This window comes from Lithobates pipiens, unplaced genomic scaffold (genome assembly GCF_037356315.1).
Source record: "Lithobates pipiens isolate NorthernLeopardFrog02 unplaced genomic scaffold, aLitPip1_a1.2 Scaffold_8, whole genome shotgun sequence".
In the NCBI taxonomy this organism is placed as follows: domain Eukaryota; kingdom Metazoa; phylum Chordata; class Amphibia; order Anura; family Ranidae; genus Lithobates; species Lithobates pipiens.
In genome coordinates, this window is record NW_027507903.1 from 620660136 (window position 1) to 620676254 (window position 16119).

Here is a 16119-nt window from a genome sequence, read left to right on the forward strand (position 1 = left end):
CTACTATATCAAAAGACTGAAACTGAATTCATATACCCTCAGCAACAAATCAGGAGCCTTTTTGGCCAAACAAATCAAAAAACAACAACGCAAGTCGAAAATACCGTACCTTCTAAACTCCCGAGGCATACGTATGACCAATCCCCTAGACATAGCCAACACATTCGCAGACTTCTACTCAGACCTTTACAATCTCCAATCCTCAGGGTCAAATACCCCAATCACTACCGACGCTATAGACTCTTTCCTTTCTTCAGTCCAGTTACCGACGCTAACTCCGACTCAACTTACAGACTTATCCACTCCCTTCTCGCCTGCCGAAGTCCACTCAGCTATCAAATCACTCCCGCTTCACAAAGCACCGGGCCCTGACGGATTTGTCAATGAATATTATAAACACTACAATGACATTCTCTCCCCCCATCTTTGCAACGCCTTTAATCATTATGCCTCCTCTGGCACTATGCCAAAGGAGTGCCTGAATGCCCTTATAGTGACATTACCCAAACCGGGTAAACCTTCGGACACCCCGGGCAATTTTAGACCTATTTCACTCCTGAACACAGACACCAAACTATATGCTAAGTTGCTGGCCCTTAGACTCTCCACGGTGATGACACAACTGATTCATATAGACCAGGTGGGTTTCATCCCTGGCAGGCAAACCTCGGATGGCACCCGTCGTTTTATAGACATCATTCAATGGACGGAACACAACAAAACGCCTTCTCTGCTCCTCTCTTTGGACGCAGAGAAGGCGTTTGACAGAGTGCACTGGATATACTTAGAAGCGGTGCTACGTAAGTTCGGTATTTCTGACCAATTGCTCCAAGCCATCCTCTGTCTCTATTCCTCCCCCAGTGCACGTGTATGGACATCAGGAGTCACCTCTGACCCCTTTTATATCACTAATGGCACACGCCAAGGGTGTCCTCTTTCCCCTCTAATATTTGCTATGGTCATGGAACCATTAGCCCAACACATTCGTTCCAACCCCAACATTAAAGGTATCACGATAGGCCCAGTGGAACATAAGATAGGATTATACGCAGACGACGTAATAATATCACTCTCCGACCCACGACAATCATTGAGGGAAGTTCAAAAAATTCTAGATCAATTCAGTGCAATCTCTCTTTACAAAGTAAATCACAGTAAATCCCTGATGTTAGCTCTAGGTCTTGACAAACCGACGATCCAGCATATATCCGCAGAATCACCCTTTTCCTGGTCTACCTCTGCGTCTTTAACTTACTTAGGAATTCAATTAACCTCTTCCAGTACACAACTTCTACGGTCTAACTACTCAACCCTCGTGGCGAGGCTCCATCAGTTGTCCCATTAGATGAACCACCCTTTTGTCTCGTGGGCGGGTAGGATTGCGCTAGTTAAGATGTTTTTACTCCCTCACATTCTATATATCTTCCGCACTCTCCCAATACCGTTTCTACCGATGCACCTAAATTCTCTTCAGAACATTCTCCATACCTTTGTCTGGCAAGGTAAAAAACCCAGGATAAACAAGAAAACTCTAACCACTCCAACCTGCAGAGGGGGAATGGGTGTTCCCAACGTCACTCTTTACTACAAAGCAGTCCTCCTGGAACAACTTAGAGTTTGGTGGATCTCACCTGTCTCTTCTAACTGGGCACAGATAGAATCGGAAACGCTACCCGACAAACCCAGGTTATTCTTATCCGCCTACCTTATAGCACCTGGAACACGACATTTCCCACTGGACACAGTGTCTGCCTCTATTAGAGTATGGACATCTCTACCACAACTGTCGAAAGGCATACCTCAATCTATACTACCCTTTATTCCTACTCAGTCGCTAACTCTAATATTACCTGACCTGCCTGTGCATCAGTGGATTGAAGCAGGCATCTCGGATCTAGGAAAATTATTTTCCGCCTCACGGCTGAAATCTTTTGCAGAGCTTCAATCCGCTCACGGAATCTCTCACAAATCTTTCTACATATATTTAAGGATCAGATCCCTTCTTAGCAAGATCGAATGGTCACACCAACGTGGGATACTGCAGTGCACACCATATTCACATACTTCACTACGAGCAATCTTGCGAGCAAAGGCATATCGTATATCTACAAAGACTTATCCCGATCCGCAGATGACCAGATTCAAACCCACATTTCAAAATGGACTACACACATCCCGACTAGCCCACCTAACAATGTGTGGCTTCAGGCTCTCTCTCTTCCTGCCAAACTCTCACGCTGCACGACTCATTGGGAAACTTTACAAAAAGTATTCCACCACTGGTACTACACACCCGACAGACTTGCAAACATTTTTCCGGATGTATCTCCTCTATGTTGGAGGGGGTGCGGTTCTGTAGGATCACCTTTCCATGTTTGGTGGGAATGCCCATCGCTAAAAGTTTTTTGGTCGCAAATACGCAACATCCTTCACACAATAAACTGTGCTGCCACGAACCTAACCCCCCTGGATATCCTTCTTGGACTGGCGATCCCATCCTGGCCTAAAAAGCTACAAACAGTATCCACCCACGTTCTAATTGCTGCAAGACTGGCTATCGCTCGTAGGTGGAAATCTGCTCAACCCCCAAACCTCCGAGAGGTGATATCTATTCTAAACTCCAATTTCGAAATGGAACATATCTTTTCCAAAGCGCACCTCTCCAAAAATAAATTCCTCAGGGACTGGGATCCTTGGATCAATGACCCAAGGAGCATGAAACTGACATGATCTCAAGCACCAGATTCGTTCGCTATAACATTCTGTTTTACGAGCTATGCCTACATTGTTCTCCTTACAGTTCCAGTTAGATATACGTAAATCTCATAATTGTTTTAAACGATGGCTATATTCTGTATTATATCCAAATATGTTGACCACTAGGCCTTTCACGTGCGGCCATGTCTGAATTGTTACTATATGTTTTCTATTATTTCAACAATGTTGTTTTCAGTCTTAATACCAATTGATATCGACAAACATGATTCTGTAACCTGATCTTTTTCTTCTGTTCTTTTTACGTGATAAAATGTATTCACACCTTCCTTTCTGTGAAACATGTCTATGCCTCTGTACCGCAAATATTATAAATAAAAACCTAAGTTACAAAAAAAAAAAATGCTATAAAACTATCGCTATTTTGTAAACGCTATAACTTTTGCGCAAACCAATCAATAATCGCTTATTGCGATTTTTTTTACCAAAAATATGTAGAAGAATACGTATCGGCCTAAACTGAGGAAAAAAAATTTTTTTTATATATATTTTTGGGGGATATTTATTATAACAAAAAGTAAAAAATAATGCGTTTTTTTTCAAAATTGTCGCTCTATTTTTGTTTATAGCGCAAAAAATTAAAACCGCAGGGGCGATCAAATACCACCAAAAGAAAGCTCTATTTGTAGGAAAAAAAGGACGTCAATTTTGTTTGGGAGCCACGTCGCACGACCGCGCAATTGTCAGTTAAATCGACGCAGTGCCGAATCGCAAAAAGTGGTCTGGTCTTTGACCAGTGAATTGGTCCGGTCTGAAAGTGGTAAAAAAAAAAAAAGTGCGCTTGTAAGACCCCTGCGTAAATACGGTGTGACAGAAAGTATTGCAACGACTGCCATTTTATTCTCTAGGGTGTTAGAACCCCCAACCATTATACATTTTTTTTTTCTAAGTAATTTTCTAGCAAAAAAACAAACAAACTGTTTTTAACTTGTAAACACAGAGTCTGAAAAAGAGGCTTGGTCTTTAAGTGGTTAAATAACCCATTGTACTGTGGGAATCCTGTGTTATATATAGATAAGCTGCAAGTTTCAACTGGCTGCCTCCATACAAAATATTCATTGGCTTCATAAGAAATATATTTTATTAAAGTTACTCAAAATTCAATGACATTCATGTGTGTCTTTTCTATCTGCCTGCAGTTCCTCTTTATTGTAATCTGCTTCTACCCTTCAGATACTCGGCATTTATGGCTCCGAGCCAGTGGCTTACATCACCAAAGAGAGGGAAGGGAGGTCTTCTCGGGTCATCTTCCTCTTCCCGATGAACATGGAAGCCGCTCTGAAAGCCGTGATCCTGGCAGCCTTCCTCTATGTGGTGAGTGGAAAGGGTCGGGCCGGTCCCAGGACTCCTAGAAGGTCAGAATGGAGAGAGCAGAGAGTTCATCCAATCCTAGTAGAAAGAATTATATGAGACGTATGAGGCTTTAGCAGCCCCTCCCAAATGCCATAGTCCTGTCCAATGTCAGTACCCTTACTATTGAGGTGCTAGGGCACTGATCTCCAAACTGCAGCTCTATGCAGATCTTCCTTGGGGCCTTAAGGCACCATTGACAGCAACAAGCGGGCACTGTTTCTCCAATTGACACCAACAGGGGGCCTAATTCCTTCTACTCCTATTCAGGGGTAGGGCATTATTCCTTTCAATTACACCAACAATTGGAAATACTTTCTCCCACTGGCACCAACAATGGAGCACTATTCCTCCTACTGATACCATTGATGGGGCACTGTTCCGCCCTCTGACACCAATGTTAGGGTGCTCTTCCTCCGACTGACACCAATGATGGCGAACTATTCCTTCCACTGACACCAATGATGGGGCAATAATCCTTCCACTGACACCAATGATGGGGCAGGATTCCTCCAGTTGACACCAATAATGGGGCACTATCCCTCCAATTGACACCATTATTGGTGCACTATTCCTCCCAGTGACACCAATGATGGGACGCTCTTCCTCCAACTGACACCAAGGACAGGGCACGATTTCTCCAATTGACACCGACTATGGGGCACTATCCCTCCCACTGACACCAATGATGGGTCACTATTGATCTTTTATTAAAAAAGAATCAAGCGACCAATTTTATATAAAAGTAAAAAACAAAACCATAGTATAAAACTTCAACAGAAAACAAAGGAATAAACATCCATGTTCAGAATATATACAATATATACATAGCCTATTACCAAAATATTTTTAGAAAACTATTTACATAAAGCAGCAGAGGGGGACCTAAGAGGCACAACCCATCACCTATGTACGCAGCCATTTATCAAACATGAATCATAAGTTTTAAAATCTAGGGTGATAAGAGACAGACAGCCACATCCGGGAAAGAGACTCCTGGCAGTCAGGGAGGGTTGAAACCCCTCCATGCTTTCAACCAAGCCCCCTGACTCCGCTTGTCTCTCTCAAGCACCCGAATCTTCTCCACCTCATGCAGAATGTCATACACTACCACCTCAACAGGAAGGATTTTTCGCCGAGTGCAGACCTGACACCGTGCGTTCCAGGTGAAATAACAGACTACTAGGCTAACTAGAAAAAATTTATCCAAACAAAAAAACACACCAGTATTAAATGCTCTGTACGCCCACTCAGCATAACCCAGCCTGGAGAGGAAAGGAACACAGAGGGCCCGCCCCACCTATTTGTACACCTCTATGTTAAAGGGGCAATGAAACGAAAAGAAAAGAAAATGGTCCATAGTCTCCTCCTCACCTGCACACTCCTCCCGAGGACAGCTACGATCCACCCCACTGCGGAATTTCAACTTGCCCCGAACATAGAGCCTCCCATGGAAGCACAACCAGGCCAGATCCCTAAATTTAGGGGGTACTCTGTCCAAATGAATCAATCTTAACCCCACCCTCAAAACTGGGCCTGGGCAATCCCTTAAGGCCAGTGGGTCATGAAAGAGTTCGCTCAAGACTCGACTCATAAGGACTTTCCTCTGAACCGATCTGAGATCTTCAGCCGACAATTGCCACTGCCGCAGTAACTTCAGGCATGGAGCAACTTAGGCTGGTAGCTGACCATGATACACCTGAGATTCTCCACTTGGCCACCTTCTTCCCAAAGTCGTAGAAAAGGCCTAAACCAAGATCTAAATATTCCTACCCATCCAGGAGGTTCCACTGCAAGCATATTACCAATGTTAAATTTGAGAAATAGCAGTGAAAAGAAGTGGGATGACCATACCCAAGCCACCCTCCCTCCTGGATAGATAGGTGACATTCCTCTTGATGGGGTTCAGTCTGTTCCCCCACAGCATCTGGAAGAACACATTACTGACCCTAGCATAGAGAGACACTGGTAAGATGCAGACAAAGCTGACATACAAGATCAGAATCGGGTAAGTCTTAATCAGATCAACCCTTTCCCTGAGAGGTAACTTCCATCTCTTCCAGCTGACCACCTTAGTATTGGCAATTTCCAGTCTGCCTTCCCAGTTTGAGGCCATAATCTCTGGGTCCAAATTCAATGCCTAGAATCTTTCCTGGGGCACTGGAAAGGTGTTCGGGAGATCAAACCCCTCACCTTCCTTTCCCATCCAGAAAACTTCACTCTTTTTCTGATTGATCTTGGAGCCTGATGCTTCAGAATACCGTGATGTCAGAGAAACCACCTCCTCTGCTTAATCTGACCCAGTGACAATCACCGACACATCGTCCGCATAGGCAACAACCCTCAAAGGCGGCTCACCCGGGAGCCCCACTGGCACCCCATACAACATGCCACTCTCTAGCCTCCTGATGAAGGGGTTGATTGCAAAAACATAGAGCAGGGGACAACCCTGGCACACCCCGGAGCCAACCTAAAGAACTGCCCAACCCAACCATTAACAAGAGGAAAGCTTTCTGCCCCCTTATACAAGAATTTTAACTAATCGACAAAACCACCCGGCAGACCGTACTTACTAAGGAGCAACCACAGGTACTCATGGTTAACATGTTCAAAAGCTTTTGCCTGATCCAATGTCAGCAAATACTTTCCCCAGCCTGCAGCCCTGCATTGCTCCAAGGCCTCCCGGACAGCTAAAACCGCTGTGAAGGTGCTTCTACCCTGGACCGAACAGTGCTGATGGCGAGAAAGCAAAGACTCTGCTACTGACGATAGGCGCCAGAAAAGAATCTTTGCCAGTATCTTTCTATTGACATTAAGAAGGCTGATGGGGCGCCAATTCTCAATCATCGAAGGATCTTTACCCTTTGAAAGAAGAACCACAGCCGAGTGCCTCATGGAAGGGGAAAGCACCCCCTCAGCAAGGCAACTGTGGGGGCCAGAATAGACTTAAAGGCTTTGTAAAACTCAGCCGTCAAGCCATCCGGTCCAGGTGACTTTTTGAAGGCACGCTGTTTAATTGCCCTCATCAACTGGGATATCCTTTGTCAAATTCATCAATGGAACATCTCCACCATTTAGACCTGGAGTCCAAAAAGCTGTCCATCTTGTCACGGTCAAGCTCTTTCCTCCCAAGAAGGTTAGCATAAAAGGACCTCACAACCTCCAGGATCCCTGACCTGGACTTTGTCAAGGAACCTGTACTGTCCTTAAGGCTAACAACCATTTTTAACAGCTACACCTTGTTTGCAGTTCTGGTAAAGGTCAGGCAAGTGGTATTTCCATAGTCCCTCTCTAGAACCAAAGAGGCATGCCGGTCATATTGACACTTCCTGAGGAGGAGTTTCACTTCGGAGATTGCCCCAGGATCTCCTCCTCTCGAGACAAGAATATCCAGCTTCCTCCGTAAACGTTGGTAGGTCATGTATTTATTAAACTGTTTTCTATTGGCTAGGCCTCTGAAGAATCCAGCGATCCTCTTTTTGGTCAGCTCCCACCACTCAGCCTTGCTGCTACAAAAGTCCAGGATGGTCATCTGAGCCAAAAAGAAATTCTCAAAGGATTGTCTAACACAGGGGTGCTCAACCTTTTGAAGAGTGAGGGCCACTTAAGCAACTTGGTAACTGGTCGTGGGCCACAATGAACAGAGCAGGCAGATTACAGGTCCATGCAGAGTGGACACGGCCACAGCCCACTCTACTCTATGGGCCCTCCGATCCACCCTAGCTGAAGGGGAATGATCTCCTTCTGTTTTTTGTTTTTTTTGTTTTTTGCAAATCAGATTGGAGCGGGTCAGGTATAAAAGGAAACAAATCTGTTTACATCTGCCATTTCATAGAGGTGAATGGAGGGTTTGATTGTGTTGGACCGATTGTGTGAAAGGGGCCTTTCACACTAAAGCAGCACAGTGCACCTGTGTATTTCCTGTGGGTTGGCTACACTTTGCCATGTACTTCTAGTATATCCTGCAGGTGTGGTGCACTTTCTGAAAACTCACCAAAATTGCAGGTAATAACAGAAGTCTATGCCTCAGTGTAGGTAACCTGAAGGTGCACTGCACCTGCGTTTGAAAGCAGCCCAGTAACCACTGTGCAGATATGCCCATATATACACTGCAACTTTAGTAATAAACTGGCCTTTAATAACAGTCTTTCCATATAGGTATCGCCGGCTGTTGCTGCCCCTGGCAGAGTGCATTTGGTATCACTCCACCTGTGGCAAGAGACGGCGCTATACAGGAAGCATCAGCTTATACATTTCTGCTCCACAGCTGCCGGCTTCATTAACAACACAGATGATCTGGGCTTGCCAATCTGCCATCCCACAGAAGGAGGTTGTGGGCCACATCAGAGGGCTCCGTGGGCCACTGGTTGGGCACCCCTGGTCTAACATGTTCTTCCTTGAGTAGAATCAAATTCAATCTCCAGATGTCCTTGCCCATCTGAGGGGCATCTGAAGCATTCAGGACCACAGATAGCATACAGTGATCGGAGAACTCTACTGCCTGCACCACTGGGGGTGAGAAAGCAGATGCCTCCTTCAAAAAAAAAAAAACTATCTATCCTACTCTGACTACTACCTCGATGAAAGGTGAACCTGGTGTCATCCGGGAGGTGCTTAATGTGCACATCCACAAGACCAGCATACCATACTATTTAAAAAAAGCTATCATACCCCAGCCTGTCCTTGAAGTCCTTCCTGTCCTTGGGCCTAGTTACTGTATTAAAGTCACCTCCAAAGACCACTTGCTGGGATGTAAAAAAAAATGGCCTGATCCTTGTAAAAAGGCATTTCCTGTCCCACTTTGTGTGCGGCCCATAAACATTAATTAGGCACAGGTCCTGCCCCCCCACAAGGACGTCTAAGACCATACATCTCCCAATCTCCACCTCAATAACCCGCAGGACATTTACCATGCCGGTTTTAAACAACACCGCCGTAAGGCTCGGCCGCAAGAGACCAGTAAGATGGACCATACCGCCACTCTCTCTTGGCCATATGAATATCTGCGAAGGAGGTGAGCCTAGTCTCTTGCAAAAATAAAATTTCAGCGTCTAATTGGCTGAACAAAAAGAAGGCCATGGAACGAGCTCTTACTGACTTAATGCTGGTGACATTTATTGTCACCACTTTTAACGGAGGGGGACCGCCATTTGGGTTATTGGGTGGATTGCTTCTTAGCTCCTCTCTGCTGCTCATCACCAGAAGCCTCTCTCTTTCTTGAGGAAGCCATAAACTCCATTTCAGAATCGTAACTTTGCTCCGAAGAAGCTCCAGATGAAGAAATATACCATTCAGAGGACCTATGACAGTTGAAGACAGGCACTGGAGCCCATTCCGTTCTCACCACCTGCTTCCGCTTCCCAACCTTCCTTCTCTCCTCCAGGTACTGCAGGTCAGCTTCAGAGATGCCACAATCTCTTGTTTTTTTCTTTGGAGTCTTCACAGAAGACTCCTTTACAGAGGAAGAAGTGACCTTTTTAGTACCTGCTACCACTCCTGGTGGGGGTGGTCCTCCATTTGAGACAGACTCAGAATGATAGTGATTTTTTTTTGCTGTTGACCTCTGAGAGATCGCAACTGGGGCCAGACCTCCCCATTCAGGTCTTGACCTGCACCGAGCCTCATATCGCTCCCAGAACAGGTCAAGACCCTCTGGGGATCTGCATCCAATTCGCAATAGCAGGAGAATGTGACCGGCTCTCTATGGAGCCAGTTCACATATCTCAGATGTGGCTCTGGTGCGAATTTGCACAGGAGCCCTGTGCGTTTTTTGGTCCGTTTCATGTCCAACGCACAGGACTCCTGCTGAGAGCCACATTGGCATCCAGTGTGAACTAAGCTTAAGGGTATTATTTTCCTCTGGATATTAGGTATGCTCAGGCTAAATCCCCAACTTCAGCCAAAGCTTTTCTTCTTTTAGGTTCTTATTTGTGTTCTATGTCCACACTGGGGTGAATCAGCCAAAACTCCCTCTTCTGTCACTTCGTGAATACACAAAATGTATGGAATTTGAGCGTAAATTTCCAAGATGGAGTCACAGAATGGAATAAGAATATTATTAGAGTGACCATGTCATCAAACAAAATATGGGCCACTTGTCCGTATTTGTCCTTACTCGTTTTTTCTTGTCTTCACTTGTCCTTTGTTGTCCATATTTCTTCTTGGTCTTTCTTGTCTTTACTTGTCCTTATTAATCTTTACTCATCCTTATTTGTTCTTCCTTTTTCTTATTAGTCCATTTGGACATTACCCAAATGTGAATTTTGTAAGTTGACTGGAGTTCAGCTTTAAATAAGGAATAAAAAATAGATGCAGCACACACATTCAAACTTTATTATTTAAATTGACCAAAAGATATGCCGTACATGGATTGGTTTTAATGATCTTGCCTACACACAGTCATGCTTAGTTTCAGGTCTGATCAACCAGGTAAGGAAGATTTCTCAACATCAACATCTGTACCTTGTGATATTTAGGATTAGACGGTTCCTCACCCTACATAGCTGCTGGGGAATATTTTTGCTCTAACAAATTGAATCTGGGATATCTTCTGATTGTGACCAACTTTTTATTTGAAGTGTTTGTAAACCTTAATAATGAAATTCGATAAAATAACTCATTAATTTGTCCATAGTAACTATTGGGTATTTATCTTTATTTTTAATGCAAGTCTGAGGCCGCGTACACACGGGCGGACTGTTCGCCCAACCTTGTCCGCTGAACAGTGTTTGGGCGGACAGTCCGCTCGTGTGTGGGCTTTCAGCGGACAGTTTCAGCGGACAGTTTGACGGACAAAGTCTTTCGTAAATTCCGAAAAACTGTCCGCTGAAACTGTGTTTGAGCGAACAGTCCGCCCGTGTGTACGCGGCCTGATAGTTATGAGCAAATATCTGCAGATCCTGCCAGTCTCTTTGTGTTCCTCCAGAATTCTGACCACACCAATCATGGAAGCAGATCTGTTCTGGTGTGGTCGGTTTATGCCCTTCAGTACGACTCAGAGCTACAAGATTCCAACGTGTGGTGTGTCTGTAACTCTGTAGTCAGCCTGGCTTAGACATCTCCTGCCTAACTCCTATTGGCATTGGATCTTAGCAGGAGCTTCTGAGTCAGAGCAAGTAGCTGTAGGGTTGAACTCCACATTAGCAGACGGGGGAACGACAGTATGTTCCTCGCCAACCCATGCATCATGTCTCTGTCTGCCCTGGAAATGCATCCACATCTCACCCACATATCATAAAACCTGATAAGAAAATCCTGTGTTGTCACGTGACTATGAAATGAAGGTAGAATTTATGGGAAATCTGAGAATTACTTTTATCAATGGCTTGTGATGGCAGATTTTTTTGAATGTTGTCTGGTGTGATTTCAAATAATAAATCTTGAAATTACATATTGAATAATCTGAATGAGCAGCAGACTGTATCATATCAGGGTATCAGCAGAGAAAATATTATACCAGTGGTCTCCAAGCTGGGGCCCGGGGGCCAGATGCGGCCCTTTACTTGCATGTATCTGGCCCTTGGGGCACTATTTTATCCATTGATACGAACAAAGTAGCATAATCTTCCCCCACTGACACCAATGAGGTGACACAGTTCCTTTCCAATGACACCAATGATGAGGCACAATTCATCCCACTGACACTAACAATGGGGCATAATTCCTCCATAATTCCTCCCAATGACACCAACAATGGGGTCCAATGACATCAAGGTTGGGGCACAATTCCACCCGTTGACATCGATAGGGCCCAGTGACATCAATGATGGGGCACAATTCCTCCCACTTAAACCAATAATGGTGAGCATATACTCTCACTGAAACAAACAATGGTGCGTTATTTTTTCCCCACTGGCGTCGGGACCTTTTCTGCTCCCACTGGCCACAGTCCAGCCCTCCTAAAGTCTGAAGGACAGCAAACTGGCCCTTTTGTTTAGAAAGTTTGGAGACCCCTGTATTATACAAATTGTAAAGTCACACCATACAGATGTATCGGAAAACTTTCCAATAAGCCACTCACTTTCACATCCAACCCTTTATAATACTTATTATTCTTATATAGAATAAATCTTACGACCCCCTCCACTGTAACCCTAGCTTAGTAGATTGTAGAGTCTGGTGGTGATGTGTTTGTGCAGGTTAACAACATTGAAGGGTCCATATATAAAAACGTTGCTGGCAAATGTGTCAACCATTCTCACAAGTGCAATGGCTCTTTATTCGCCTCTCACATGGGCGGCTTAGAAAAAATATAATGCTTGGGGGTTCTAAGTAAATTTTTTAGTGAAAGTACCCCAAATATAGATTTTTACATTTATGAGAGAAATGTCAGAACTGGGCCGGCTGCAAAGTGGATAAGAGGGGATTTGCCTTTATCATAGCTGTGTATTTCTTCTTTTTTTTTTTGCAGAGTTTGCGCATACAGGAAATGTCTCGCGATCACAACCAACGCTACCACCGCCGCTCTAATGATACCAACTTCAGTTGGGCCGGTGCTGGTGGGGTAGACTTTGGGGGCAGTAACTGGGGGGGTGGTGGCGACTGTGGTGGTGGTGGCAGTGGTGGTGGCGGTGGCGACTGTGGTGGTGGTGGTGGTGGCGGTGGGGACTGTGGTGGTGGTGGTGGGGGGGACTGTGGTGGTGGTGGTGGTGGTGGTGGTGGTGGTGGGGGGGACTGTGGGGGTATCTGTACCTAAAAACACTGTATTACAAAACACCAAGAAATTGTGAGAAAATTCAGTTGAATCTTTAGGTATGTGAACTTGACCGATGAAGTAGGATGACGAGTGACGTTGTTGCACTTCTTGAATGTTTAGATGTTATTATATTGTGCTGTATTGTATTATATTTTTCAAGTTTTGTGATTATGTAAAGAGTACCTTTATAAACCAGCAATCTGCAGGGGCTGCAGGTTTATAATGGGCTCTCCAACCCTACATATTGTGATACTTTCATGTCGCTGGACCTGGTCAACACACTGACACACCAGTAGTGATAATTAGGCTTCAGTATCTATTTTTTTTTGTAGTTTATGTGCTCCATGGACCAATGTATTTGTGGAAAGAGGTTTAGGGATATAGAATAACTCAAAATGGCAAAATTGCACAGGCCTTCTTATATCAACCATAAAAATTGATGCTCGCTCTAATTTCTTATGTAGGGGATTCCCAGTAATATAAAAATTAATGTTAAACCTAATGTTTCAGTTACAAATAGATCCTTCAAGAACAACAAGCGTTGGCCCTAGATTCTTCAGTGGCAGCTTCCCAAAGACAATAGATTCTTTAAGTACCTCTGTCCATGGTCCAAGTTTAATCAACGGCAGTCTCCCAATAGGAGTTGGTCCTCTGACCCTATGAGAGTAGTCGTAGGTAAGATCTGAGTCATGAGGTCTCCATGCAATGTCCATTATGCAGCAGCTTTGCTGAAGCTCTCATTTACATTGTTCAGACTCCCCTGAAGATGCTCCAAATGGGCAGCAATCTGCTTTATTCCCCAGGCCCGAACACAGGACATCTTAGATTCCATGGGACTTGGCTTGGGCCTCAGACAAAGACCTTCTCTACAGTATCGTTGTCTCCAGGCAAAGCCTGGGAGGAAATACGAGGACTGCCACCCTGACATCCTCTTCAAGCATCAGTTTGGGTTGGAAGAACCCTTCTGGGCTGTCAACCCAAATGTCCTCTCCCCCTCAGCTCACATCACTGGAATAAACAGCGTCAGTGATTGGCCAAAGCAGATACATATTTAGAACTCAATACATTGTTACTCATACTAACAGAAACCTGTTGTATTTTCTGAATGAGTACAATGCTTCCTCTGGTTGTGACTTCATCCACCCATCTCACCACCTCAGCCAATCAGAGGAAGCTTTTTACCTATTCCGAAAATACAAAGCTTCCTGTGAATGGCTGAGCTCAACTTGATTTTGTTGCAGTAGCTGATACTAAATTCAGCGGCGACAGTGAGTGCATCTGTTAGTAAAGGTAATAATTCATTTGGACCAGCTAGGTCCAAACAAACTATTTTAAAGTGACAGAAAGCTGATGATGGTAGTGCCCCTTTGGAAGAAGATTGAACACCTGTATATGTTATTTAGCGTCATTTGTCTTTCCTCTTCTTTACTTCCTCTCTGTGACTTATGCCTTGTACACATGGTCGGACATTCCGACAGCAAAATCCATCGGATTTTTTCCGACAGAGTTTGTGCCAAACTTGTGTTGCATACACTTGGTCGGACAAAGTTGTCAGAAAATCCGATCGTTCTTAACGAGGTGACGTCAAACACGTACGTCAGGACTATAAACGGGCCAGTAGCCAATAGCTTTCGTCTCGTAATTTATTCTGAGCATGCGTGGCACTTTGTCCGTCGGAGTTGTCTACACATGATCGGAATTTAAATGAACGGATTTTGTTGTCGGAAAACTCTCTCTCAAACTTTGTGTGTCGGAAATTCAGACGGAAAAAGTCAGATGGAGCCCACACATGATCGGATTTTCCAGCAACAAGATCCGATCGCACTTTTTCTGTCAGAAATTCCGACCGTGTGTACAGAGCATAACTCCACTTGACTTCGTAAGCTCGGGTGCTCAAGTGCATATTTTGATTGATAGGCCAACTGCCTGGCACCACACATACACAAAATTAACAATGCCAGTACTTCCAGGTGGATTTCCGGTGTAATATCAAACCTGTTATGTCTGCTTTTTTCTAAACCCGTGCCTTTTAATGGTAAAATGTCTGCTATGCACTATGCTGTAATAATTACTCTATGTATGTTGTGTCTGAAAAACTACTAACTGCCACTTGTGCACTTTCTATACTGTTATTCTGCAACAAAAATGTAATAAAACATATTGTAAAAGCAGTATATTCATTATTAATGCATTGAAGTTGTTATGAGATGTCATGCCAAATGAAGCATTTTTTTCCACCAATCGTCTTTCAGAACAGCCACCTGAGAGACCTTGGCTCCTCTCCTCTGTAGTAAACACCTGCGCCAGCCTTCTTATAAATTTCCTCCTCCCCTGCTGCTCCTCAGTTATTTGTGTTTCCTCCAGAAAGGGGAGACACCAAGGAAACCCAGGCAGATGTCCTGAAAAGCAGCAGAGGCTGCTTGGGCAAAAACAAAGACTGACCTGTATGCCGCCCCCCGCATCACTGAGCGCAGATAGAGGTCGAGGGGACGCCTGTTCAGCTCCGAGGGTGGTGCAAGGGGGTGCATGCCGGCTGTCTCATACCTCCAGCAGCGTGAAGCACTCATCAGTGCAAATGGTGATCGGCGGCGCCAGTGGCGGGTGACGTCACATATGGCGAAAGGGGCGTGCACTTCTGGGTTCGTGGCTTCCGGTTTCCGGCCATGAAAGATGAACAGGCATCAGGCATGGGCTGGAGAGGAGCCACATTCGCTGTAGAGACAGCGGAGGCTCCGGTGGTGACACCAGCACGTCGGACACAGAGGGAAAAGGCACTACTCCAGCAGAGACCAGCTCCAGCCATATCAAGGTAAGGGGAACCTAGGGTGGAACTCCCCTGCCCTAAACCACTATCACCCAACAACCCCCCCCGTCAAGGGTACATGGTTAAAGGGGTAAAAAAAGGGGGGGGGGGTTGGCAAGGTCCCTCCGGTGTCAGAGGGTGGTTCATGGGGCCCCTAGTGAGGGTAGCCCACATGAAAGAGGCTGTGCACCTGCATTGTGGCAGGTAGGAGTATGGCAGTATTAATATTGTGGGGTTTTTTCTTTATGTCATTGCAGGAAACGGATAAAACCAAGCCCTCTCACAACTCAAAAAGGAGGTGCCCTTCTTGTAAAAATACACTTAAAGATTCCTGGGGGAAAACGTTGTGCAAGGAATGTATTAATAAACTAGTGCAAGAACATTCCACTGAACAGGTTTATGATTTAGCGGCCTCTGTTAAAGAACTATCCAGTACCTTTGAATCTTTCAAAACCTTTTTTGAAGGATTTCAGATCCCACAGCTGCAGACTGCTCC

The 16119-nt window shown here is 44.9% G+C and overlaps 1 protein-coding gene across 1 annotated transcript in view; it reads left to right on the forward strand.

Annotated features, from left to right (window-relative positions):
* LOC143962361 (uncharacterized) overlaps window positions 1-15891 on the forward strand; it is a 99432-nt gene extending 83541 nt beyond the window's left edge. The window contains exons 7-9 of the mRNA XM_077471654.1: window positions 3949-4089; window positions 12536-12725; window positions 15881-15891. Of these exons, the coding sequence (XP_077327780.1) occupies window positions 3949-4089; window positions 12536-12725; window positions 15881-15891 (342 nt within the window). The remainder of the gene's footprint in view (window positions 1-3948; window positions 4090-12535; window positions 12726-15880) is intronic.
* The last annotated feature ends 228 nt before the right edge of the window (window positions 15892-16119 follow it).